We start from the raw sequence: 25,251 nt of genomic DNA on the forward strand, positions 1-25,251 counted from the left end.
TCAGCGTAAAGAAGAACAAGGTGGATGGTATGGCCCCCACAGAGCCCTGATCTCAACATCATAGTCTGCCTGGGATTACATGAACAAAGAGAAGCACCTGAGGCTGCCTAAATCCACAGAAGAACTGTGGTTAGTTCTCCAAGATGTTTGGGCCTTGTTAGATTTTTCTTCTGTTCACTTACTTTGCATTTTGTTAATTGATAAATATAATCTATTAACATGTCTATTTTTGAAAGCATTCTTACTTTACAGAGTTTTTTCACACCTGCCTAATACTTTTGCACAGTACTGTATATTTTCCAAACTGCAATATAAGCTTATTTTATATTAAAGCAAACAATAAACCAAATATCTCTGGCATATCAGTTCATATCGCGTCCATGTTGTCCATGGAACAACACACAACAGTTTAATTTTTACAGACCGTTTACAGTCATTCAAACTTTATTTGTAATGAGTGAATCAAGATATATACAATAAAAAAAGATCTATACAAGAGATGTTTAATTCAAACAAGAGTATATCTGTTTGGCTGGACTTTGTCGGGGGAAAGGGAAAAGTCTTGGGTGTGGGGAATAATATCTTGCTGCCTGGGAGGCTGTGTCATCTATAGTAGTGTACATAGGAGCGCTCCAGGATGAAGTAACGTCGCGGGAGGCCTTCAAACAGTGCTGGTCCACAGGGAATGGAAAGGGGGACAGGCTTACCCTCGGCAGGGGCAGGGTGAGGAACGGGTTGAAGCCCATGAGGACAGGGCGGTTTGGGAGAGGGGGCAAGATCACACCTGTTTTGAAATAAAAGAGACTAAGATCAGACCCCTTGACTTTACAGCATTATTCTAAAATTGATACTACTACATACTGTTGAAGTTGGAAGTTTACATACACCTTCCTGACATTTAATCCAAGTAAAAATTCCCTGTTTTAGGTCAGTTACGATCACCACTTTATTTTAAGAATGTGAAATGTCAGAATAATAGTAGAGAATGATTCCTTTCAGCTTTTATTTATTTCATCACATTCCCAGTGGGTCAGAAGATTGCATACACTCAATTAGTATTTGGTAGTATTGCCTTTAAATTGTTTAACTTGGGTCAAACATTTCAGGTAGCCTTCCACAAGCTTCCCACAATAAGTTGGGTGAATGTTGGCCCATTCCTCCTGACAAAGCTGGTGTAACTGAGTCAGATTTGTAGGCCTCCTTGCTCGCACACACCTTTTCAGTTCTGCCCACAAATGTTCTATAGGACTGAGGTCAGGGCTTTGTGATGGCCACTTCAATACCTTGACTTTGTTAAGCCATTTTGCCACAACTTTGGAAGTATACTTGGGGTCATTGTCCATTTGGAAGACCCATTTGCGACCAAGCTTTAACTTCCTCACTAATGTCATGAGATGTTGCTTCAATATATCCACATAACTTTTGTTCCTCATGATGTGATCCATTTTGTGAAGTGCACCAGTCCCTCCTGCAACAAAGCACCCCCACAACATGATGCTGCCACCCCCGTGCTTCACGGTTGGGATGGTGTTCTTCGGCTTGAAAGCTTCCCTCTTTTTCCTCCAAACATAACGATGGTCATTATGGCCAAACAGCTCTATTTTTGTTTCATCAGACCAGAGGACATTTCTCCAAAAAGCACGATCTTTGTCCCCATGTGCAGTTTTGGATGGAGATTTTACAGCAGTGGCTTCTTCCTTGAGGAGCGGCCTTTCAGGTTATGTTGAAATAGGACTCATTTTACTGTGGATATAGATACTTTTGTACCTGTTTCCTCCAGCATCTTCACAATGTCCTTTGCTGTTGTTCTGGGATTGATTTGCACTTTTCGCACCAAAGTACTTCATCTCTAGGAGACAGAACGCGTCTCCTTCCTGAGCGGTAGGATGGCTGCTTGGTCCCATGGTGTTTGTATTTGCGTACTATTGTTTGTACAGATGAACGTGGTACCTTCAGGCATTTGGAAATTGCTCCTAAGGATGAACCAGACATGTGGAGGTCTCCAATTCTTTTCTGAGGTCTTGGCTGATTTCTTTTGATTTTCCCATCATGTCAAGCAAAGAGGCACCGAGTTTGAAAGTAGGCATTGAAATACATCCACAGGTACACCTCCAATTGAATCAAATTATGTAACTGAGCCTATCAGAAACTTCTAAAGCCATGACATCATTTTCTGGAATTTTCCATGCTGTTTAAAGGCACACTCAACTTAGTGTATGTAAACTTCTGACTCACAGGAATTGTGATACAGTGAATTCTAGTGAAATAATCTGTCTGTAAACAATTGTTGGAAAAATTCCTTGTGTCATGCACAAAGTAGATGTCCTAACCGACTTGCCAAAACTATAGTTTGTTTACAAGAAATTTGTGGAGTGGTTGAAAAACGAGTTTTAATGACTCCATCCTAAGTGTATGTAAACTTCCGACTTCAACTGTAAGTACTCAGACCCTTTGCTATGAGACTCGAAATTGAGCTCTGGTGCATCCTGTTTCCATTGATCATCCTTGAAATGCTTCTACAACTTGATTGAAGTCCACCTGTGGTACATTTAATTGATTGGACATGATTTGGAAAGACACACACCTGCCTATATAAGGTCCCACAGTTGACAGTGCATGTCAGAGCAAAAACCAAGCCATGAGGTCGAAGGAATTGTGACAGAATTGTGTCGAGACAGGGTACCAAACCATTTCTGCAGCATTGAAGGTCCCCAAGAACACAGTGGCCTCCATCATTCCTAAATGGAAAAAGTTTGGAACCACCAAGACTCTTCCTAGAGCTGGCCGCCCAGCCAAACTGAGCAAATGGGGGAGAAGGGCCTTCTTGGTCAGGAGGTCACCAAGAACCCAATGGCCACTCTGACAGAGCTCCGGAGTTCATCTGTGGAGAACCTTCCAGAAGGACAACCATCTATGCAGCACTCCACCAATCACGCCTTTATGGTAGAGTGGCCAGACAGAAGCCACTCCTCAGTAAAAGGCACATGACAGCCCACTTGGAGTTTGTCAAAAGGCACCTAAAGACTCTCAGACCATGAGAAACACGATTCTCTGGTCTGATGAAACCAAGATTGAACTCTTTGGCCTGAATGCCAAGCGTCACGTCTGGAGGAAACTTGGCACAGTCATGACTGTCTTGTGAGGATCACAATGGGTCAGATCAGCTTGGCAATTGCTGACAATAACCAGACCTTCTCTCACCCGCAGACGGGAGGAGGGAACTGGTGTGGGGGGTTTGACCCCTCCACACCTGGTTGTAAATTAAACAGGAGAGGACTCTCTCTCTACCCTCCAGTATTGGCTAAAGGAATATCCCTTTGTCTCCAGAGACTTTTGCCCACCCAAAAACTCTAATGTCCAAAAAGTGAATAATGGAACAATAATTATAACATAAAGAATGTGGGGAATGATCAGTGGGGAGATGAAGAAAACGAATATTATATTGTTTTTAATTTTGTGATGTCATTAAAAACTGTATGGACGAAATACTGTAACTTGGAAAGGATACCCCTTTATCTGTCAAGTTTCCTTCCAATACGTTGTGCATATGAGGAATGTATTGTTGTTAAGCTAGGAATGTGATTTTAGGAGTCATAAGAGATCATGTGCAAATGATATAAATAGAAGTTAAGTAGCCACGCCCTGAGTAAGGTCATAAAAACCCTTGGTAATGAAATTAACTTAAGACTAGAAAAGAGTAGAGCGGTCGCTACACATCTGACATGATTGGAACTTTGAACCTCAACACGAGGTGAAGAAAATGAACTCACCTACTGTACCAGACCAGGACATCGCCAGTCTGCAGAGGCGCATGTAAAGGGGTTTGGAACTTTGACTATCTACCTGAGGTGGAGAGAGGATAAGTCCCCTCTCAGACAATCACTGGTACAGCTAAGTAGCTGTTCTAGGGAATGAACACCCAATGCAGACCGGACGACTAAGAAGGACATAGTGACCTCTTGTCTGGAGTCACGTCTTGAGGAAACCTGGCACGATCCCTATGGTGGTTGCAGTATCATGCTGTGGGGATGTTTTTTAGTGGCAGTGACTGGGAGACAAGTCAGGATCGAGGGAAATATGAACGGAGCAAAGTACAGAGAGATCCTTGATGAAAACCTGCTCCAGAGTGCTCAGAACCTCAGGCTGGGACGAAGGTTCACCTTCCAACAGGACAACGACCCTAAGCACACAGCCAAGACAACGCAAGAGTGGCTTCGGGACAAGTCTCTGAATGTCCTTGAGTGGCCGAGCCAGAGCCCGGACTTGAACCCGATCGAACATCTCTGGAGAGACCTGAAAATAGCTGTGCAGCAACTCACCCCATCCAACCTGACAGAGCTTGAGAGGATCTGCAGAGAAAAATGGGAGAAACTCCCCAAATACAGGTGTGCCAAGCATGTAGCATCATACCCAAGACAACTCGAGGCTGTAATCGCTGCCAAAGGCACTTCAACAAAGTACTGAGTAAAGGGTCTGAATACTTATGTAAATATAATATTTAAAAAATATTATTTTAGAAATGTGCAAAAATGTCTAAAAACTATTTTTACTTTGTCATTATGGAGTATTGTGTGTAGATTGATGAAGAAAGAAAATGATTTAATACATTTTAGAATAAGGCTGTAACATAATGTGGAAAAAGTCAAGGGGTCTGAATACTTTTCGAATGCACTGTATACAAGCTCTATGCTGAGATGCTCTATGCTTGTTAAGAGCTATTGATTGAATGGATATTCTGTTCACCATACCACGGAGGGCTAAACCTTACCTGGAGGCTTGCGTATCCTGGACATGCTGTAGGTCTCTCCAAGACGATGGATTGGCTTAGATCTAGATAAGAATGCACGCACACAACGAAGCAATGCGTCAGAAAATTGCGTTACGAGCTAAAAAGGAGAGGTATGTGACATTTGTTTACGTGATGGGGGGGGGGTGGTACATCTGTCTGGTACCTGGAGGATTCAGGGAGACGCAATACTGTGTCTTTGCGCCCCTCTGGTGGGACAGTCTGCGCCTTCAAAAACATATCCCTTTTGACAGAGCAGAAGTAGTTGAGCACATCCACTGGGGTGAAGAGGTTCTTGCCTGCATTCTTCAGGAACAGAGACCTGTTCTGGCCCTGCAGATCAAAGAGAGGGGAGACCAGCTATCAGTGGTTGCTGGTGGCATTAGAAGTCAGACGGGTTCATAGTAATGGCTGTAACGGAATTATGGAATGGTGTCAAACATGGTTTCCATATGTCTGATACCATTCCATTAACTCCTTTCCAGTCATTTTTATGAGCCATCCTCTCCTCACCAGCCTCCTATCCCAGATATTGCTTGGCAGACCTACCATGTTAAACAGGCAAGAACCAGTTTGGGAACCAGTTGCGCCACACTGAGCTTGCCAGTAATCTCATATGCTCATATGAGACCTCATATGCTCATATTTAGAGGTGTTAGGGTCAATGAAAAGGACATTGGCAGCCCAGAGCAGTGCATTGCTGATTAATTCCTCCTGCACCTGCTCTTCTCCTTCTACTTATTTTTTATTGGCGGTGGATGAGGTGAGTTTCCCATTACTATGTAAGAGCTTTGAGCATCTGGAGAAGTAATATATAAATCTAATAAATGATTACCTTGTATTTTGAGGTCCAGGATTGCAGCCACTCTGCAGCCATCTCTCCCAGGCTCTTCCAGGAATCAGGAAGGTCCTGGACCATGGAGTCCCAGGGATCCATCTCCATGGCGAGCCATGGGTCAGCATCCTCCACGCCCATCACCTGCAGCAGACACATCACTGTTTTCCTGCCAACAGAAGGACCAGACACACAGAGTTAGAGGTCACCATTCACTGGTTGTAACCCAAATGGCACCCTATTGCCTATATATTGCACTACATTTGACAAGGGCACTCACTATCACAGCTAAATGAATCAGAGCTCAGCATTCACCAATACAGGGAAGCAGAGTTGAGGACTTACTATGGTGACGTCAATGAAAGTGAGTATAGACAAAGACAGGTGCGGCATGGACTCACTGTAGTCCCAGTTCTTTGTGGGCCAGTAGAGTGAGGAGCTCCACGATGATCTCATGGCTTTCAGGACCAAGACACACCAACACGTTGAGTATTTCACTCACCACTCGCTGCTCCTCATCAGACTGAAGCATACAACATACACACAAACCCAGACATGGTTTAAAATCCAAATTTACAATGGCGGAAAAAAACAGATTCAAACATTAAACAGCATACCAAATTCCACAGGAGAGGACATACCATATTTGATGAGGTGTTGTTGCGTAGAGAACCCATAAGCTCCTTGCTGATCTTGTCTGTGTTACCTAGCTCCCCCTGTCTGCATAAAGTGATCAGCGCGCTCAGCATCCTCATCTTTAGTTGGGCACCACAACTCTGCATGTAGTCCAGAATCTGCATGGAGAACTCCTCAGGACACAGGGACTGCCTGATACACTTCACACACGCAGGAACACCATCAAAACATTAGTCTCATTGTCCTAGTCCCAAATGGCACCCTATTCTCTATGTAGTGCAACAGTTTTCATCAGAGCTCAATGGGGCTCTTGTCAAAAGTAGTGCACTAAATAAGGAATAGGGTGCATCTGGGATGCAAACTTCCTGTTGACAGAGAAAAGACAGACAACAATAACCTACAGGAGCAGCTGATAAATTACAGCAGTGGTATTCAAACTTTTTCAACTGGGACTTTCTTTTGCCCGAATTTCTCATGACCCCACCCCACCCTCAAAATAATGACACAATCTTGATCTTTTTACATCAACAAATAACCTTCAATTCATTACATTTTCATCTCTTATCAAATAAAAATAAATTAATTTATACATTTACTCAGTAAAGTTGTGTTTTTCCTTATCTTTCTCAAAAACATTTGTATATTGTCCTATACAATAACCTGTACTCTTATTTTTTTTTTGGGGGGGTGACCCCACTGCAGTTCCCACGCGACCCATACTTTGAATACAACTGACTTACAGGGTTTCTAAGGAAAAGAAAATTCCCCAGTAGAATAATTCGTTTTTTGGGATGAAAATGGTGTGCTTGCTTCAGCTAAAAAAGACTCACCCTTTGGTCTTGGTAGATATCCTTGAACCAGTCCTCATCCACAAACTGTTTAAGGAATCCTGGGATCTCGGGGGTGGGTGTGCGGGGTGGTGTTGGGGTTCTAGGGGGAGGTGGGGTCGGCAGTTTGGGTATCTTAGTGGGAGGGACAGCCTTTGGAGGCTAGGAGGGGAACACAAACATTCCTCAGACCTGGGCCTGTATCCACAAAACCTCTCAGAGTATGAGTGCTGATCTAGGATCAGTTTTGTATTTTAAATCATAATAAATAACATTATATGCAAAGATCCTAGATCAGCACTCCTACTCTGAGACTCTTTGTGGATACGGGCCATGAGCACATGACAGCTGCCCTTCATGCAGCCCCGATACCAAAGAAGGCTGGTGAAGGGAGGACAGGCTCATAGTCCACACCTGCATTGCTTGCTGTTTGGGGTTTTAGGCTGGGTTTCTGTACTGGACTTTGATATATCAGCTGATGTAAGAAGGGCTATATAAATACATTTGATTTTGATTAGTAATGGCTGGAATGGAATCGATTTAATAGAAAGTATCGTGTCTTTGTCTTATGCAGCTGTGTGACCCAGTGGGTGAATAAACTTGGTTAAAGCTTTACTAGTTGTCCGTGAGTTTTCACTCTGTTTATTTAGAACCTAACAGTACATCAGGTATTATTGTATTACTTTGTGATCAAATAAAGAAAATTGTATTTGCCTGATTTGCATATATACACTAGGCGTATTTGCATGCATGAATAAATTCATATAAAGGGGAGGAACAGGGTTGCCCCCACCAAAAACGTGCTATCTCTAGGCCTACCTGCACTCACCTGCACTTTCTAGACTTCCTCATTAATACTGTTGTCATGTTCTCTTGCATAATTCAACCAGTGTGTCAAGAGAAGGATACCCACGCAATTTAAAATCAAAACGCTCGGCTCTAGTTCACACCTATCTAAACATACTTTACTCTGTTTGCGAGATCAGACATAGTATCACCAGAATCCGAGTGTTCATTTTTGGAAGTTGCTTTAATTTCAGCACATCGAATTAAACATTTCAACTGTACTAAATCATAAAAAAAGAACACTCACCAAAATAAAGTGATCTTTCTTCTCTTTCTTGTGATGTAAGTGTCGAGACAGTGCGCTAAATCCCTGACGAAGCGTTAGAGTTCCTTTAGATGCAACGGAAGGCCAATGTATTCCACTGATCCCATTTCAGCCATTACTGGAGTGAGTTTGACAGGTCATTACAAACGTTTCCGCGGTCGCTACGTTAACGGGAATGGCACAGGCAAGAGTGGGAAAGTGTCGCAAGAGTAAAATGAAAGCCATCAATCCAGTCATATTTCAGTGATAAGTGGATTTTGCACCCTTCAAACACAGGAAATGGATGGCTGAAAATAAGAGATCCAAAGGTGGGCGGGGCATGTGCGTTGCTAATACACCACTCACCCTCATTACGTAGGCTGGCTTCTTTGGAGTGGGAGGTGGGGGGCTCTTCTCTTTCTGAGGGCTCTTCACCAGCTGTATGGGGGTACCTATGTCCAGTTCCTCATCGCTCTCATACACCAGAAACTGAACTTCTTCAGTATCACCCTGTGAGGAAAACCAAACCAACAACCTATTTGAAATTCTCTCAATCTTATCACAGAACATACACCGATTCTGAGGACATATGTAACAAGCATATTAGAGTAGGAGTGCTGATCTAGGATCAGCTCCCCATGTCCATGTAATCTTATACATCGTGATCTAGAAGGCAAAACTGATCCTGAATCTGGTCTCTGTAAATATCCTCTCACTTCCTCCTCATAGTCCTGCTCATCCCTCAGTTTGAATGTTTGCTTGGGGATTGTGTTTTCCACCACAACGTCTGGCCACAGCTGGCCCACTAGCACAGAGTTAGGGATGAAGCCCACCGGATTGCTCTGTGCTGGGGCTGGCTCTAGCTCTTCATCCTGCAAAGGGACAGACAGAGGACTAAGGGAGGTGTGGTTTCTTCGTCTCAATCTATCTATTACTTAGCTTCAGGAAGTAGAGGGACAGCAGACAGATATGCTAAACTGAACCAGCGGCCCTCACCTGCCCTGGCTTGGTTATGGGTGGCAGGGGCTTGGCCAAGTTAGGGTTTGGGAAGAAGCCATTCCTTAAGGTGGGTGGGGTGAATGGTCGATGGTCAGGTAGTTTTGGGGGAAACAGAGCTGCATGAAGGTCAAACATGTCCTCATCCCCAATCTGAGATATAATCAGAACAAACGTTCATTAGTCTGCATATCTACAATGTGGGAATGCATATCTACAATGTGGGAATGCATATCTACAATGTGGGAATGCATATCTACAATGCATTCCCACAATGCATTCTCAAGTAATTTGTCCTTTCACATAAAACATTCTATTATAGGTGAGGTTATCGGTTCTTCTCTCTACATCCAACAAAAGGGCACATACTGCTTTCATCATCTCTCTGACTCCACTTGGCGGAGTACATTCCTACCCCAATCATCTTGTAGCTAATTGTTCTCAGTATAAAGAACCTTAATGTTGAGGGGCTGGCTGTAGACGATCTTCATATAGCGGTCGAAGGCCTCCTTCCTGGTTTTCAGCGTGGTGGGAGGTTTCCTCTTCCTTCTCTCTGCGGTGCCTTCCTGGAGTGAGGCCAGGTCTCTGTTTCGAGCCAGCAGCGCCTCATACTCCTGAGGGACAGGGAGTGGGTGGAAAAACTGTCATTACACCACTGGCACATTAGGTATGGGAACACACACATGGGCCTTATCTGATCAAACCTAAAATGAAAATAGCAGTAGTGGAGAGTGGGGTACATTGAGCCAAAGGTTTAGTTGAGCTACCCCTTGTTTCTAGGAAACCATACACAAAATGAATGTGACCAAATATTTAGCGGCAGCTAGCCTAGTAGTTCGAGCATTGGGCCAGTAACCACAAGGTTGCTAGATCAAATCCCCAGGCTGACAAGGTAAAAATCTGTCGTTCTGCCCCTGAACAAGGCAGTTAAACCCACTGTTCCGAGGCCGTCGTTGTAAATAAGAATTTGTTCTTAACTGACTTGCCTAGTTAAATAAAGGTTCAATAAAAAATGAAAGGAGTCTGTGAAGAAGGAAACCACATGGAAAAAAGTGATAAGCAAGATAAGTCCCAAAAACAAATGGATTTGTTGTGTAATAGATTTCATGATGCGTGTATCTAAACCAAAGTAGATTGTTTTAAGAATATTTTATACATCAGTTGGGGTCTTTATAAGCTACAAAATGAGGTCCTAAACCTAGCATTAAAGTGTATCTTTGTAGTTGTATGGGCTAAAATACAGTGCATTTGGAAAGTATTCAGAGCCCTTTCCCTTTTTCCTGCATTTTGTTACGTTACAGTCTTATTCTAAAATTGATTAAATCAAAAATGTTACTCATCAATCTACACACAATAATACCCATAATGACAAAGTGAAAACATGATTGAAAGTCCACCTGTGGTAAATTCTTTTGATTGGACATGATTTGGAAAGGCACACCGTCTATATAAAGGTCCCACAGTTGACAGTGCATGTCAGAGCAAAAACCAAGCCATGAGGTCGTAGGAATTGTCTGTAGAGCTCCGAGACGAGATTGTCTCGAGGCACAAACCTGGGGACGGGTACCGAAACATTTCTGCAGCATTGAAGGTACAAGGCGGTAAGAATAAGGCTTTAACGTAACAAAATGTGGAAAAAGTCAAGGGGTCTGAATACTTTCCGAATGCACTGTAGTCCAAATGTTTTATGCATAATAGGCCGATTATACACTTTTCTCTCTACGCTTATTCTGACCTTTAGCTTAAGCATGAGAATAGCATGCTATTCAACAGCTATTCGTTGGGGGTGGAGATCAAATAAATGAATGTGTGGTGGAGGTGTGTCTACACATTCGCCGCATTCTAACCTTGACTTAATTCCCTCATAGTTCCACCACCTTTACGCGCGATGAAATAATGAATAACCTGTCGGTTACAAGTGGGACAACATCTACTTATTTTTTCCTGATAGAAATAACACCATTCTCCATGCACTGTAATTTACAAATTGATAACAACTATTGATAAGAGCGAGGTAAACTGTTTGGATAAGGGGATTGTAAATATAAATGACACTTGTTTTAGATCTATTTTACCTTATAGATGCTGGAGACAAATGTGAAACCAGTCATATGGCAGCAAACTGAATCATATCAACATATCACCTTTTCCACAGTGAAGTTTATGAAATGCTGGCCTTCTAACTTGGGAGGAAATTTGGTGACCCAAGCTATAGGCTTCTGTAGTCATGAACAAATGACAGTATAGCACCAAACCTACAGAGTTGATTTATGATTTCTAGAATGTTTTAATTATATCCAGACTTTTCACTGTATTTAAAAAAACACAATTTGTATTATGTTAAATATTAGCCACTACCAGTAGCCACCATCAGTTATACTCAGATACATTTATAACTGTCACTACCTGTCAGTTTCCTCATTTTGCATCATTCCATTGTTTGTTACCTTTCTTTCCTCTGTCACATGTGTGTGGTTGTTCCTGAGGATCGTTAGCAAACAGTGGATCATATTAGCCTAACATATTACAAGTTGTGCAATAATTTGGGACATGTAGCCCATTTCAATCATTATGGAAGTCAGACCACATGTAGGTAGCAGTTTAAACCTGGAGTTGCAGCACGGTTCATGACGACTGGACCATTGTCATCACAGTTCCATGATTACTGAAGATTATTAGGGTTGACTTATAGGAATACTGTTAATTTTTTTTACATCTACCAATTGGTGCTGAAACAGAGATGAATATGCGTGTATTTACATGGCTTTCTTTCATTGATCCCTAATATCCTGAACAGTTCTCTCCATATATTCTAGTGAGTCTGTTGAGACACCAAATTTAAAGGGATGGCTTTAGACAAATGTACTGAAAACACTATTGAATGAAAACACCACAAGAACATCTGTTGGCCAGAAAGTAGGAGGGGTTTTCCGCGGTTGAATTAAATACATTCAGAGCTTAAGAGAATGACCCCTGCCAAGCCCATTGCATACCTGCATAAGGTAAGTCTGAATACCAACTATTAAGAAGTGGCTAGGAAAGGCGTGCGTAGGACAGGCATACATTTCCTAAGTCTGAATCCGGCCCTATATGCATAGTATTTTTGCAATGTGTCATGTATACAAACTCAAGATAGTGAATTTGTATGGTCACAGAGCAGATACAATGCCCTTTCTATACAAATGTAAAAGAAGCAGGGGTCTAGCCCCCCTTGAGGTTCTTGAGAGAGCAGCCAAGGAAGTAAGAGGAGAATATAGGTCCATTCGAGCAGCAGCAAGGGATGAACAAATAAAAAATAGACTGAATGACGCTAAAGAGGTACGAAAAAGACATGTACCTGTGGCCTCCCAAATGGCACAGCTGTGGCCTCCCGAGTGGCACAGCTGTGGCCTCCCGAGTTGCGCATCGGTCTAAGGCAATGGCGTCGCAGTGCTAGAGGCATCACTACAGATCCGGGTTCGATCCCGGGCTGTGTCGCAGCCGTCCACGACCGGGAGACCCATGAGGCGGCGCACAATTGGCCCAGCGTCGTCCAGGTTAGGTGAGGGTTTAGCCGGCTGGGATGTCCTTGTTACATAGCGCTCTAGTGACTCCTTGTGGTGGCCAGGAGCATGCACGCTGACTTCGGTCGCCTGCTGTTTCTTCCAACACATTGGTGCGGCGGCTGGCTTCCGGGTTAAGTGGACAGTGTGTGAAGAAGCAGAGTGGCTTGGCGGGGTCGTGTTTAGGAGGACGCATGGCTCTCGACCTTCGCCTCTCCCGAGTCCATATGGGAGTTGCAGTGATGGGGACAAGACTGTAACTACCAATTGGATATCACAAAAAAGGGGTAAAAAGTACACCTCAAAACAAAAAATAAAATAAACATGTACATGTGAGAAAGAGAAGCTATAATAGAGTAGCAGAGGCACACAAGGTCTTATGTGACGACACGGAGTCTGAGCTTGCTAAACATATCAAGAATTTCGCTGACCACTATCATGGCTCAAATGCAGAGAACTTGCCTATGAATTGGCATGTCGAAAAAACATCCCTGTCCCAGACAACTGGTCAAGAAATGGAAGGGTAAGTGATATTGGACAGAGAGATCTATATCTGAATGCAAGCCTACATTTAAGATATACAATATACCACACCCCCATTCCATCACCCATTGTATCAGGAAACCAACCATCACCTACTTACTCTAAGGCGGCTCAACTTACCCTGTCCCTATGCTCAACTTACCCTGTCCCTATGCTCAACTTACCCTGTCCCTATGCTCAACTTACCCTGTCCCTATGCTCAACTTACCCTGTCCCTATGCTCAACTTACCCTGTCCCTATGCTCAACTTACCCAATAACCGGGTTAAGTTGTGCCAAGAGACCAGTTTTTTTGTACAAGCAATTTTTTTACAACGGTTCTGTTTACACTAATTCAGATAATTGTCTGGGATACAGAACATCCTGATATAAATTCAGCAAAAAAAGAAATGTCCTCTCACTGTCTGTTAATTTTCAGCAAACTTAACTTGTGTAAATATTTGTATGAACATAACAAGATCGAACAACTGAAACAAACTGAACAAGTTCCACAGACATGTGACTAACAGAAATGGAATAATGTGTCCCTGAACAAAGGGGGGTCAAAAGTAACAGTCTGTATCTGCTGTGGCCACCAGTTGCATTAAGTACTGCAGTGCATCTCCTCCTCATGGACTGCACCAGATTTGCTCGTTCTTGCTGTGAGATGTTACCCCACTCTTCCACCAAGTCACCTGCAACTTCCTGGACATTTCTGAGGGGAATGGCCCCAGCCCTCACCCTCTGATCCAACAGGTCCCAGGCCTGCTCAATGGGATTGAGATCCGGGCTCTTCGCTGGCCATGGCAGAACACTGATATTCCTGTCTCACGGACAGAAAGAGCAGTATGGCTGGTGGCATTGTCATGCTTGATTATGCATGGGTTATGTCAGGATGAGCCTGCAGGAAGGGTACCACATGAGGGAGGAGGATGTCTTCCCTGTAACGCACAGTGTTGAGATTGCCTGCAATGACAACAAGCTCAGTCTGATGATTTTGTGACACACCTCCCCAGACCATGACGGACCCTCCACTTCCAAATCAATCCCGCTCCAGAGTACAGGCCTCTGTGTAACGCTCATTCCTTTGACGATAAACGCGAATCCGACCATCACCCCTGGTGAGACAAAACTGTGACTCGTCAGTGAAGAGCACTTTTTGGCAGTCCTGTCTGGTCCAGCGATGGTGGGTTTGTGTCCATAAGCGAAGTTGTTGCCAGTGATGTCTGATGAGGACCTGCCTTACAACAGGCCTGCAAGGCCTCAGTCCAGCCTCTCTCAGCCTATTGCGGACAGTCTGAGCACTGATGGAGGGATTGTGCGTTCCTGGTGTAACTCAGGCAGTTGTTGTTGCCATCCTGTACCTGTCCCGCAGGTGTGATGTTCGAATGTACCGACCCTGTGCAGGTGTTGTTACACATGGACTGCCACTGCGAGGACGATCAGCTGGACGTCCTGTCTCCCTGTAGCTCTGTCTTAGGCGTCTCACAGTACGGATATTGAAATGTATTGCCCTGGTCTTATCTGCAGTCCTCATGCCTACTTGCAGCATGCCTAAGGCACATTCATGCAGATGAGCAGGGACCCTGGGCATCTTTCTTTTGGTGTTTTTCAGAGTCAGTAGAAAGGCCTCTTTAGTGTCCTAAATTTTCATAACTGTGAACTTAATTGCCTACCGTCTGTAAGCATCTTAACAACTGTTACACAGGTGCATGTTCCTTAATTGTTTATGGTTCATTGAACAAGCATGAGAAACAGTGTTTGAACCCTTTACAATGAAGATCTGTGAAGTTATTTGGATTTTTAAAATGATCTTTGAAAGACAGGGTCCTGCAAAAGGGGCGTTTCTTTATTTCCAGAGTTTATATGTAGTATGTGGACACCCTTGAAATTAGTGGATTAAGCCTAAGATCACCATGCGCAATGCCTAACGCCGGCTGGAGTGGTGTAAAGCTTGCTGCCATTGGACTCTGGAGCAGTGGAAACGCTTTCTCTGGAGTAAGGAATTATGTTTCACCATCTGGCAGTCTGATGGACGAATCTGGGTTTGGCGGATGCCAGGAGAATGCTACCTGCCCCAATGCATAGTACCAACTGTAAAGTTTGGTGGATGAGGAATAATGGTCTGGGTCTGTTTTTCATGGTTTCGGGTTAGGCCCCTTAGTTCCAGTTAGTTCCAGTTCCAGTGATATTAACACTACAGCATTCAATGACATTCTAGACATTCTAGACGATTCTGTGCTTCCAACTTTGTTATATCAGTTTGGGGAAGGCCCTTTCCTGTTTCAGCATGACAATGCTCCCGTGCACAAAGCGAGGTCCATTAAGAAATGGTTTGTCGAGATCAGTGTGGAAGAACTCGACTGGCCTGAACAGAGCCCTGACCTCAACCCCATTGAACACATTTGGGATGAATTGGAACGCCGACTGCCAGCCAGGCCTGATCGCCCCAAGATCAGTGCCTGACCTCACTAATGCTCTTGTGGCTGAATGGAAGCAAGTCCCCGCAGCAATGTTCCAACATCTAGTGGAAAGCCTTCGTAGAAGAGTGGAGGCTGTTACAGCAGCAAATAGAGCAGCAAAGGGGGGACCAAATCTATATTAATGCCCTCTCCTCGATGTTATCCTCACAAATAATCCTGATAGGTATCAGTCTGGTGTATTCTGTAATGACCTGAGTGATCACTGTTTTACAGCCTGTGTTATAATGGCTGCTCAGTAAAACGACCTGTCCTGATCTGTCATAGACTCTTGCTAAAAAACTTTAATGAGCAAGCCTTCCTTCATGAACTAGCCTCTGTAAAATGGTATAGTATCAGCTTGATCTCCTCTCCTTTTTTAAATGTTTTTTTGTGGTATTGTTAACAAACACGCCCCCATAAGGAAAATGAGAATTAAAAACAGGTTCCGCCCCTGGTTCGACCGTGATCTTGCAGAATTACTCCACCTCAAGAATTGCATTTGGCGAAAGGCTCGGCACACACATACTCAGGCTGACTGGCTATCGTTCAGGCAAATGAGAAATAAGTGCACTCAGGCTATCCAGAGTAGATTTTCTATATAGATTTTCTATTGTGTTATTGACTGTACTTTTGTTTATCCCAACGGTAACTCTGTGCTGTTGTTTTTTGTCGCACTGCTTTGCTTTATCTTGACCAAGTCACAGTTGTAAATGAGAACTTGTTCTCAACTGGCCTACTTGGTTAAATAAAGATGAAATAAATAAAAATAAAACATCCGGAAGGCCAAAGGTAGTTACTTTAAGGAGCAGTTCTCTCTCTGTGGGTCTTTGAGAAGAGCGTGGGGAGATCAAGCTGATCCTAACTGTTATAGGCCTATTTCTATTTTGCCCTATTTATCAAAAGTGTTGGAAAAACTTGTCAATAATCAACTGACTGGCTTTTTTGATGTCTATAGTATTCTCCCTGGTATGCAATCTAGTTTCCGCTCAGTGTATGGATGTGTCACTGCAACCTTAAAGGTCCTCAATGATGTCACCATTGCCCTTGATTCTAAGTAATATTGTGCTGCTATTTTTATTGACTTGGCCAAAGCTTTTGATACGGTAGACCATTCCATTCATGTGGGCCGAGCACCAAGGAGGGCCGAGACACCAAGGAGTATTGGTGTCTCTGAGGGGTCTTTGGGCTGGTTTGCTAACTACCTCTCTCAAAGAGTGCAGTGTATAAAGTCAGAAAATCTGCTGTCTCAGCCACTGCCTGTCATCAAGGAGGTATCCCAAGGCTTGATCGAAGGCCCCCACGCTCTTCTCAATTTACATCAACAACATAGCTCAGGCAGAAGGAAGCTCTCTCACCCATTTATATGCAGATGATACAGTCTTATACTCAGCTGGCCCCTCCCCGGGGTTTGTGTTAAATGCCCTTCAACAAAGCTTTCTTAGTGTCCAACAAGCTTTCTCTACCCTTAACCTCGTTCTGAATACCTCCAAAACAAAGGTCATGTGGTTTGGTAAGAAGAATGTCCCTCCTCCCACAGGTGTTATTACTACCTCTGAGGCTTTAGAGCTTAAGGTTGTCACCTCAGACAAGTACTTGGGAGCATGGCTAGATGGTCCTTTTCTCAGCACATATCAAAGCTGCAGGCTAAAGTTAAATCTAGACTTGGTTTCCTCATTCGTAATCGCTCCTCTTTCACCCCAGCTGCCAAACTAACCCTGATTCAGATGACCATCCTACCCATGCTAGATTACGGAGACATCATTTATAGATCGGCAGGTAAGGGTGCTCTCGAGCGGCTTAACCATTCGGCCATCAGATTTGACACCAATGCTCCTTATAGGACACATCACTGCACTCTATACTCCTCTGTAAACTGGTCATCTCTGGATACCTGTCGCAAGACCCACTGGTTGATGCTTATTTATAAAACCCTCTTATGCCTCACTCCCCCCTATCTGAGATATCTACTGCAGCCCTCATCCTCCACATACAAAACCTGTTCTGCCAGTCACATTCTGTTAAAGGTCCCCAAAGCAAACACATCCCTGGGTCACTCCTCTTTTCAGTTTGCTTCAGCTAGCGACTGGAACGAGCTGCAACAAACACTCAAACCGGACAGTTTTATCTCAATCTCTTCATTCAAAGACTCAATCATGGACACTCTTACTGACAGCTTTGTGTGATGTGTTGTTGTCTCTACCTTCTTGCCCTTTGTGCTGTTGTCTCTGCCCAATACTGTTTGCACCATGTTTTGTGCTACTGCCATGCTGTGTTGCTGCCATGTTGTTGTTATGTTGTGTTGCTACCATGGTGTGTCGTCATGTGCTGCTGCCATGCTGTGTTGCTGCCATGTTGTTGTTATGTTGTGTTGCTACCATGGTGTGTCGTCATGTGTTGCTGCCTTGCTATGTTGTCTTAGGTCTCTCTTTATGTAGTGTTGTGTTGTGTCTCTTGTTGTGATGTGTGTTTTGTCCTATATTTATATTGTATTTATTTATTTTAATCCCAGGCCCCCGTCCCCGCAGGAGGCCTTTTGCCTTTTGGTAGGCTGTCATTGTAAATAAGAATTTGTTCTTAACTGATTTGCCTAGTTAAATAAAGGTTAAATAAATACAATATTGAAAATGCCCATGATTTTGGAATGAGATGTTCGACGAGCAGTTAGAAAGAATACTATATTTCCTTTGATGTAGTGATGCTGAATGTAACAAATGGCTCACTTTACCCCACACTCCTTCACACTCAATTCCATGCAAAGCTTTCTCTCGTTCTCCTCTCTCTCCCTTTCATATTCTGGGTAAACTCACTGGATCTTTGGTCATGTCCTGCTTTCCATTGGGTTGTTTCCCTGGTATGGGGGAGACCACAGTCCTGATGGTAGGGCAAAAAACATGTCACACACTCAATAATGTCTAGGTTACGGTTAATGTAACATAACTATTATTCAGATGTAAATAAAAACGGTTCATCTATAGATAACACATTTTGGCTCAAAATCCCAGTAAATATGTAGATTTACCAGCGCAAACGGAATCCATAGATTTACTGTTTATACACATTTACTGTAACAAACGTATAGTTAGTTATAACTTGTCTATGATGTTCATTATGTCACATTATAGGTAGAGACGGAGGGTAGCTTACGTGGTTTTGCTTGTCCTTGTTGAGGTGTGAGATATGGGCAAGTCAGGGATAGGATCTGACATCTCCGTAGACAGGAGCTATGGATGTATACAGAGCACAGGCACAGCAAAGGTATCATTACACAGTAAGCACACTTATTCAAAAACATTGAGCTAAACCTAATTACATCATCTCACTGAAAATGCCTAAACACGTATTCACCCTCCATGACCCATTCTAATATATAAGCCATTTAGCAGACATTTTTACCCAACGCGACTTATAGTAAGTAGTGAGTGCATCGATTTTCATATGGGTGGCCCCTGCGAAAATCGAACCCATGACCCTGGCATTGCAAGCACCGTGCTCTACCACCTGAGCCACACTAGGACCATCAGTCTGTCCTCACCACCTCTCCCCAGTACTTCACCACCCCCTCCCCCCAGTCAGTATACCCGTAGCTGGAAGTCATGTGGCAGCAGGTGGGCGCAGCGGATCCTATACAGGTCCCCTCTGATGCCTAGGAGCAGATCTCCCCTCTGCCCACTGTAGGCCAGACACTCAGGCTCCGCACTCAGCTGGAGGGTTCTTAGAGGGACAAGGACTGCAGAAATTACTAACACACACACACACACACACACACCCCTTACAGAAAAACCACATGATTTCACATCTGGAAAATCACATGTGAAATCATGTGAAAAGGTGTTTTTGGAACTCTTCCCATATGATCATGTTTTCACATGTGTATTTTCATGTTATCACATTAACCTCACATAAGATTAACACTTCACGTGAATTTTTATTTTTTTCCCCCATTAGGGACACACACAAACACATTGACTGACCTGAGGAGGCGGTTATCTTCATCCCAGATGCGAACAGTTCCATCCTGACTGCTGGAGGCAAACACTCGGAGCTGATGGCACACACAGAGCCCTGCACACACACACACACACACACACACACACACACACACACACACACACACACACACACACACACACAAATACATTTAAAAAAAACTTGTCCGAGGATCACCTACTGAACAAAAATATACAAGTAAATGTAAAGTGTTGGTCCCATGTTTCATGAGCTGAAATAAAAGATCCCAGAAATGTTCCACACGCACAAAAAGCATATTTCTCTCAAATTTTGTGCACAAATTTGTTTACATCCCTGTTAGTGAGCATTTCTGCCTTGCCAAAATAATCCACCCATCTGACAGGTGTGGCATATCAAGAAGATGATTAAACAGCATGATCATTACAGAGATGCACCTTGTGCTGGGGACAATAAAAGGCCACTCTAAAATGTGCAGTTTTGTCACACAACACAATGCCACAGATATCTCAAGTTTTGAGGGAGCGTGCAATTGGCATGTTGACTGTAGGAATGTCCACCAGAGCTGTTGCCAGAGTATTTAATGTTAAGTTCTCTGCCACAATGTAGTTTTAGAGAATTTGGCAGTACGTCCAACCGGCCTCACAACCGCAGACCACGTGTAACCACGCCAGCCCAGGACCTCCACATCTGGCTTCTTCACCTGCGGGATCGTCTGACAGCCACCAGGACAGCTGATGAAATTGAGGAGTATTTCTGTCTGTAACAATTCCTTTTCTGGGGAAAGTTCATTCTGACTGGCTGGGCCTGGCTCCCCGGTGGACACGCCCACCATGGCTGCGCCACTGCCAATTCATGTGAAATCCATAGATTAGGGCCAAATGAATTTATTTCAATTGACAGATTTCCTTATATGAACTGTAACTCAGTAAAATCCTTGAAATTGTTGCATGTTGCGTTTATATTCAGTATAGTTTGAGGTACATTATCTTGTTGAGTGTCTCAGGGGCCATATGTATTAAGTGTGTCAGAGTAGGAGTGCTGATTTAGGATCAGTTTTGCGTTTTAGATTACAATTGCATGTATATTTTGAAAATAAATACACAACGCAGAGGACTAAAGGTCAAGAGGGAATTAATGATCAATGGAAATAGTGTTTTTTCTGTAATAGGGAATTATGAATTATTAATGGGTCAGAGCATGGGAGGAATTTCAGTCCGGGACTCATAGCTACATGGCAAGTTCTCATTGATCCAAATTGTCTATATATCGGGCCTGAAATGGGATACACGTTATCTGGCCATTGGCCCAATTTTAATTGCCAGGAATTCTAATTGGTGAACCACAGGTTAGGGTTCGGGGTATAAAACTACATCCTGTCTCTTTGTTCTGTGGAGAGAATCACTGAGGACAGGGGAGAATGAACATCTACATTTCAGCATAACCTCTATGATTTTTCCTCTTTGAATAAACCTATTTTTCTCCCCCTGATTTGCTTTGGGGTCTGTGTAATTGAAGAGTAACATCAACTGTTAACACAATGAATAAGATTACATGGACAATCTTGACCTGATCCTAGATCAGCACTCCTACTCTGAGACGTTTCATACGGCACCAGATCTATAGTATCTAAAACACAGTATATTGTTTAACGGTATCTTCTGTTACTGTCTCACCCGTAATGCAGTCCAGATGGTCCTCACTGGGCGGATGGTCAGTGCGACTCTGGTTGAGCAGGCTGAAGTGCACCAGGCTATAGGTGGCACTATCGGGATCCTGGAAGGCTAGGGCCAGCAGAGGCCCCAACAGGGTCAAGTAGAGCGGAGGATGCCCACAGAAAAGGTTCAAGTGCAGGCTGAGACACTCCTGGGCATAGGGAAACACCCTCCAGACCAGCACTGCCTTGTCCTCACCTGATGAAAGGGAGAGAATGGGATGATGATCACCATCATCATCATCATCATCATCATCATCATCATCATCATCATCATCACCACTATCATCATCACCACCATCACCATCATCCCCATCATCATCATCACCACAATCATCATCATTACCACAATCATCATCACCACCACCATCATCATCATCATCACCACAATCATCATCATTACCAGCATCATCAACACCACCACCGTCATCACCACCATCATCATCATCATCATCATTCCATAGAGCCAATAGAGTGCTGCATACCGGCTGTGAGTAGGTAGCTGTTCTCAGGGTCTGCCTGCAGGGAGGTGATTTTCTGGCCGTTGTGTGCGGGGGTCCTGTACTGCACCTTTCCTGTATCCAGCATAAGCACACTCACACAGCCACCATTGTGCCCCAGCATTACCAGGAACCTGTCCCAGGGGTAGTCATAAGGGAGTCATAACATATCATTACTTTGGATGGTTGGCACATTATTTTGAGCCCCGGGGTTAAGTTTCCCTTAGATAAAGATCTAGGATCAGTTTCCCCTCCCCTAATCTCAGTTAACCCAGAACTCAAATCTTGCAAACATTTCCCAATCCTAACCTCAAAAAATGCAAAACTGAACAGCGTCTAGGGGAAACTTCATCCAACAGCCTGTCTTAATTTAGAGTTAACAGATTCAAACATAGAGTGCTTGTTTGGGTAATTACCGAGGGATTCATGATCTAAATATAAAGGGACTGTTAATAATATCAACACAAGTCTAAATTAGGGACACAGGAGGGGTCTTACCGGTTCTTGGCATCATGAAGAGGTTTCTTGTTTGTGGGTCTCTGGCATCTCTGCTCCTGCAGGCTCTTCCACTCGTCTAGCGCTCTCTGTCCGTCAGCTATGTTGCTGTAGAGCACCATGCAGGAGGCTGGGCCTGGCTTTGCAATCCACTGATCCCCCTCCCCATCCGTCTGCTCCTCCCTCTGCCATGGATCCTGTCCTCGTGCCTTCCACTCATCCACACATGTCGCCGGGTTGGTCAGCGTGCTGGCCCGGATCAACGTTCCGCCCTCCGTCAGGACCAATAGAATCTCTTTGTGTAAGCAGTAATCAGCGCACCTTACCCTCTGCCCGGTACTGAAGGAGGTTAGGACCGCGCCCGTCTCGGCAGCCACTAGCATGATGTTACTATCCCCGCTGACGCAAAGCACCCGGGTGGGGTAGGGGTAGGGCAGGGGGCAAGAGGGAACAACTATCTGTCTCACGGGGCCACCCAGGTCCCCCCCCAGCCTGCAGTGAAGATTATACAGGCTGCTGATGGTCCAGAAGTCCACTCCTTGCTGGGAGAAAGTAAAGAAGGTGCCCCCTATCATCGGACCCCCCAGGCTTAGAGGGGGCTCCCCTCCTTCGATGGGGAAACACTGGACCTGGTCCCCCCCCTCCATGCTCCAGCAACGCAGGGTCCCATCCAGGGAGGCAGAGAGCAGCAGGCCAGACTCCGGACAGCAAGCCAGAGAGGTCACCACACCTGCGCACACACACACACACACGCACACACACACGTAAAGGGTGTTGTGACCTTTGTTGAATGCACTTGACTTTACTAGCTGGAATCATAGGGAAGGTTTTTTCCCCCAACCAAGTGGTTATCTCACCATTGTGTCCTACGAACGCCATACAAAGCCCCCAGTCAGGACCCCACACTCTGATGGAAACATCTTTGGATGCAGTGACCACAAAGTCCAGATGAAAGCTGTACACCAGTGCAGTGATATCCCTGAAGAAAAGAGGCATGTTCACTCTGTCTGCAGATCAGTTGAGGTGACATTTTGCCCAAAACTGCCCACTGTCCAACAATCATGAACACACACACACACACACACACACATCTACCGTTGGTGGAGGTTCCTTTTGTGCTCCAGAACACGCCCAGCAGTGAGGTCAACGACAACCACAGCTCTCCCGTAAACAACGAAGGCCCTGTGATGCCTCTCGGGGCCCGGGGGGGCCAACGCCAGCTGGGTAAAAACGCTGTGGCGCCCAAGACCCTCCGTCACTCTCACCCGGCACACCATGTGAGTCAGACACCACACACACACGTTCCCCGACCCCGCTGTCACCAGCTCCAGGGACTGCTCTGTGACCTGGCAAACACGCACATCCAGAGGGTCTAGAGCATTGGCTAGGGGGCGCAGCTCACTGTCCAGCAGCGTGAGGCTTGCCCCGGGCCCCCAGCCCACCAGACGCCCAGGGAGCTGAGTGGAGGTTAGGCCCATGTAGGGGACAGAGACAGAGGCGGGTGGGAGGTCACGGAGACGCCCGTCTGGGTGGTACATAACGACCCTGCCTTCCCTGTGAAGGCTGATGAACCCTGCCGCCCCCTTGCCGTAGGTCATGTGGCGCACAGGGTCGTTGCAAGGGAAATGACGTAAGTGCTGCAGGCCATGGGTGAGAACAGCGCTCTTGACATCGAAGTTTCTTATCTAGGAAAGCGGGATAGAGAGTTAAGGTAAATAGACATGTCGCCTACCGATTTAACAATGCCTCCAACCGAAGAGAGAGGATGCGTCCCAAATGGCACCCTATTGCCTATATAGTAAACTATACATGGTCTATAGGGAATCGGATGCCATTTGGGACGCACTGTGCCATCTTTTTTTACCTTGTCCACATTCTGCTTCATTCCAGTGCTGAGGAACTTCCACATCCTGCGAGCTTTCCCCTTGGCGCTCTCCTCCACAGAATTCCCCCTCCCTCTCCGTAACTCTGACCCCCATGAGCGTCTAACCGCCCTGACTGCTCCCTCCTGGTCCGCTGTTGTGGGGCGTGGGGTAACCCGCAGCGTGCTCTTCCTGTCCAGGTCGGTTTCGTCGGCGAGGGGAGGGGAGGCCATGCCCATGGCCTGCACCAAGACGCACTCCTCGTCTTTGTTGTCTGCTGAGTTGAGCATGGATATTTTGCATGCACTTCCTCTCTAACTCCGATGGGGTGGTGTTGGGGTTCTTTGGCACTCGCATATGTCTTTAACCCTAAAGCTCAGTCTAAGTGTCAGACCCTTTAGTTCAGTTGAAATATTTTCTGGTGAAGAGGGGGAAAAAATATTTCAATCTCCAACGTGTTTTCTATTTGCCAGGTGAGACAGTTGCTTTCAAGGCACTCTATCAAGACAACACCTTTGAAATTGTAGCATTTTGATCATAGATAACTACTACGTTTTCCATCATCTAAGCAGATGTTCATGTTTGTGTACCTTTTCTCTGTTATTGCATTCTAATATAGCCTATACAAACCGGCACCGAAATGAGACATTTTGATCAAAAACATGATCTAATCCGTCAACGATGTCAATATTTATGAAACAGAAGAAAAACACCACTGACCGTGACCATGGTAGCATCCGTAGTTCTAAACAGTAGTTCTTTCTCACACCAAAGACTGTTGTCAGCGAGTTAAGTTACAACCACATTGTAGCTAAAACTCTTCCCACGTTGTAGAGAATCTTCATTGCCGAGCGCATACCATCCGTTGCTAGGATACTGGTCAGTTGATTGAGGGAAAATGTTCTGTTTGGACTCATGTCTCTGATGTTGGAATGATTTAAAGAATTCGATTTATTTTAGGCCTACCCCAAAGCCCTATTATTCGGGGCGCTGAGTTTACACACAGAAAAACCTTTTGC

At 44.7% G+C, this 25,251-nt stretch overlaps 1 protein-coding gene across 1 annotated transcript; it reads right to left on the reverse strand.

Moving 5' to 3' along the window:
* On the reverse strand, positions 1–25,094 carry LOC112228016 (WD repeat-containing protein 97). Its single transcript, XM_042308446.1, has 23 exons — positions 24,953–25,094; positions 24,235–24,650; positions 23,466–24,055; positions 23,228–23,349; positions 22,374–23,100; positions 21,861–22,009; positions 21,338–21,574; positions 19,667–19,757; positions 19,274–19,406; positions 18,840–18,916; positions 18,503–18,566; positions 9,626–9,784; positions 9,171–9,323; positions 8,891–9,046; positions 8,541–8,684; positions 7,088–7,246; positions 6,263–6,457; positions 6,023–6,144; positions 5,622–5,790; positions 4,953–5,119; positions 4,769–4,830; positions 588–784; positions 1–69 (listed from the first exon to the last, which is right to left on the reverse strand). Exons 2-23 carry the CDS (start codon positions 24,520–24,522, stop codon positions 1–3), a joined length of 4,230 nt encoding a protein of 1,409 aa, XP_042164380.1. The 5' UTR covers positions 24,523–24,650; positions 24,953–25,094.
* Between the last annotated feature and the right edge of the window lie 157 nt (positions 25,095–25,251).

This window comes from Oncorhynchus tshawytscha, linkage group LG29, assembly GCF_018296145.1.
Source record: "Oncorhynchus tshawytscha isolate Ot180627B linkage group LG29, Otsh_v2.0, whole genome shotgun sequence".
NCBI lineage: Eukaryota > Metazoa > Chordata > Actinopteri > Salmoniformes > Salmonidae > Oncorhynchus > Oncorhynchus tshawytscha.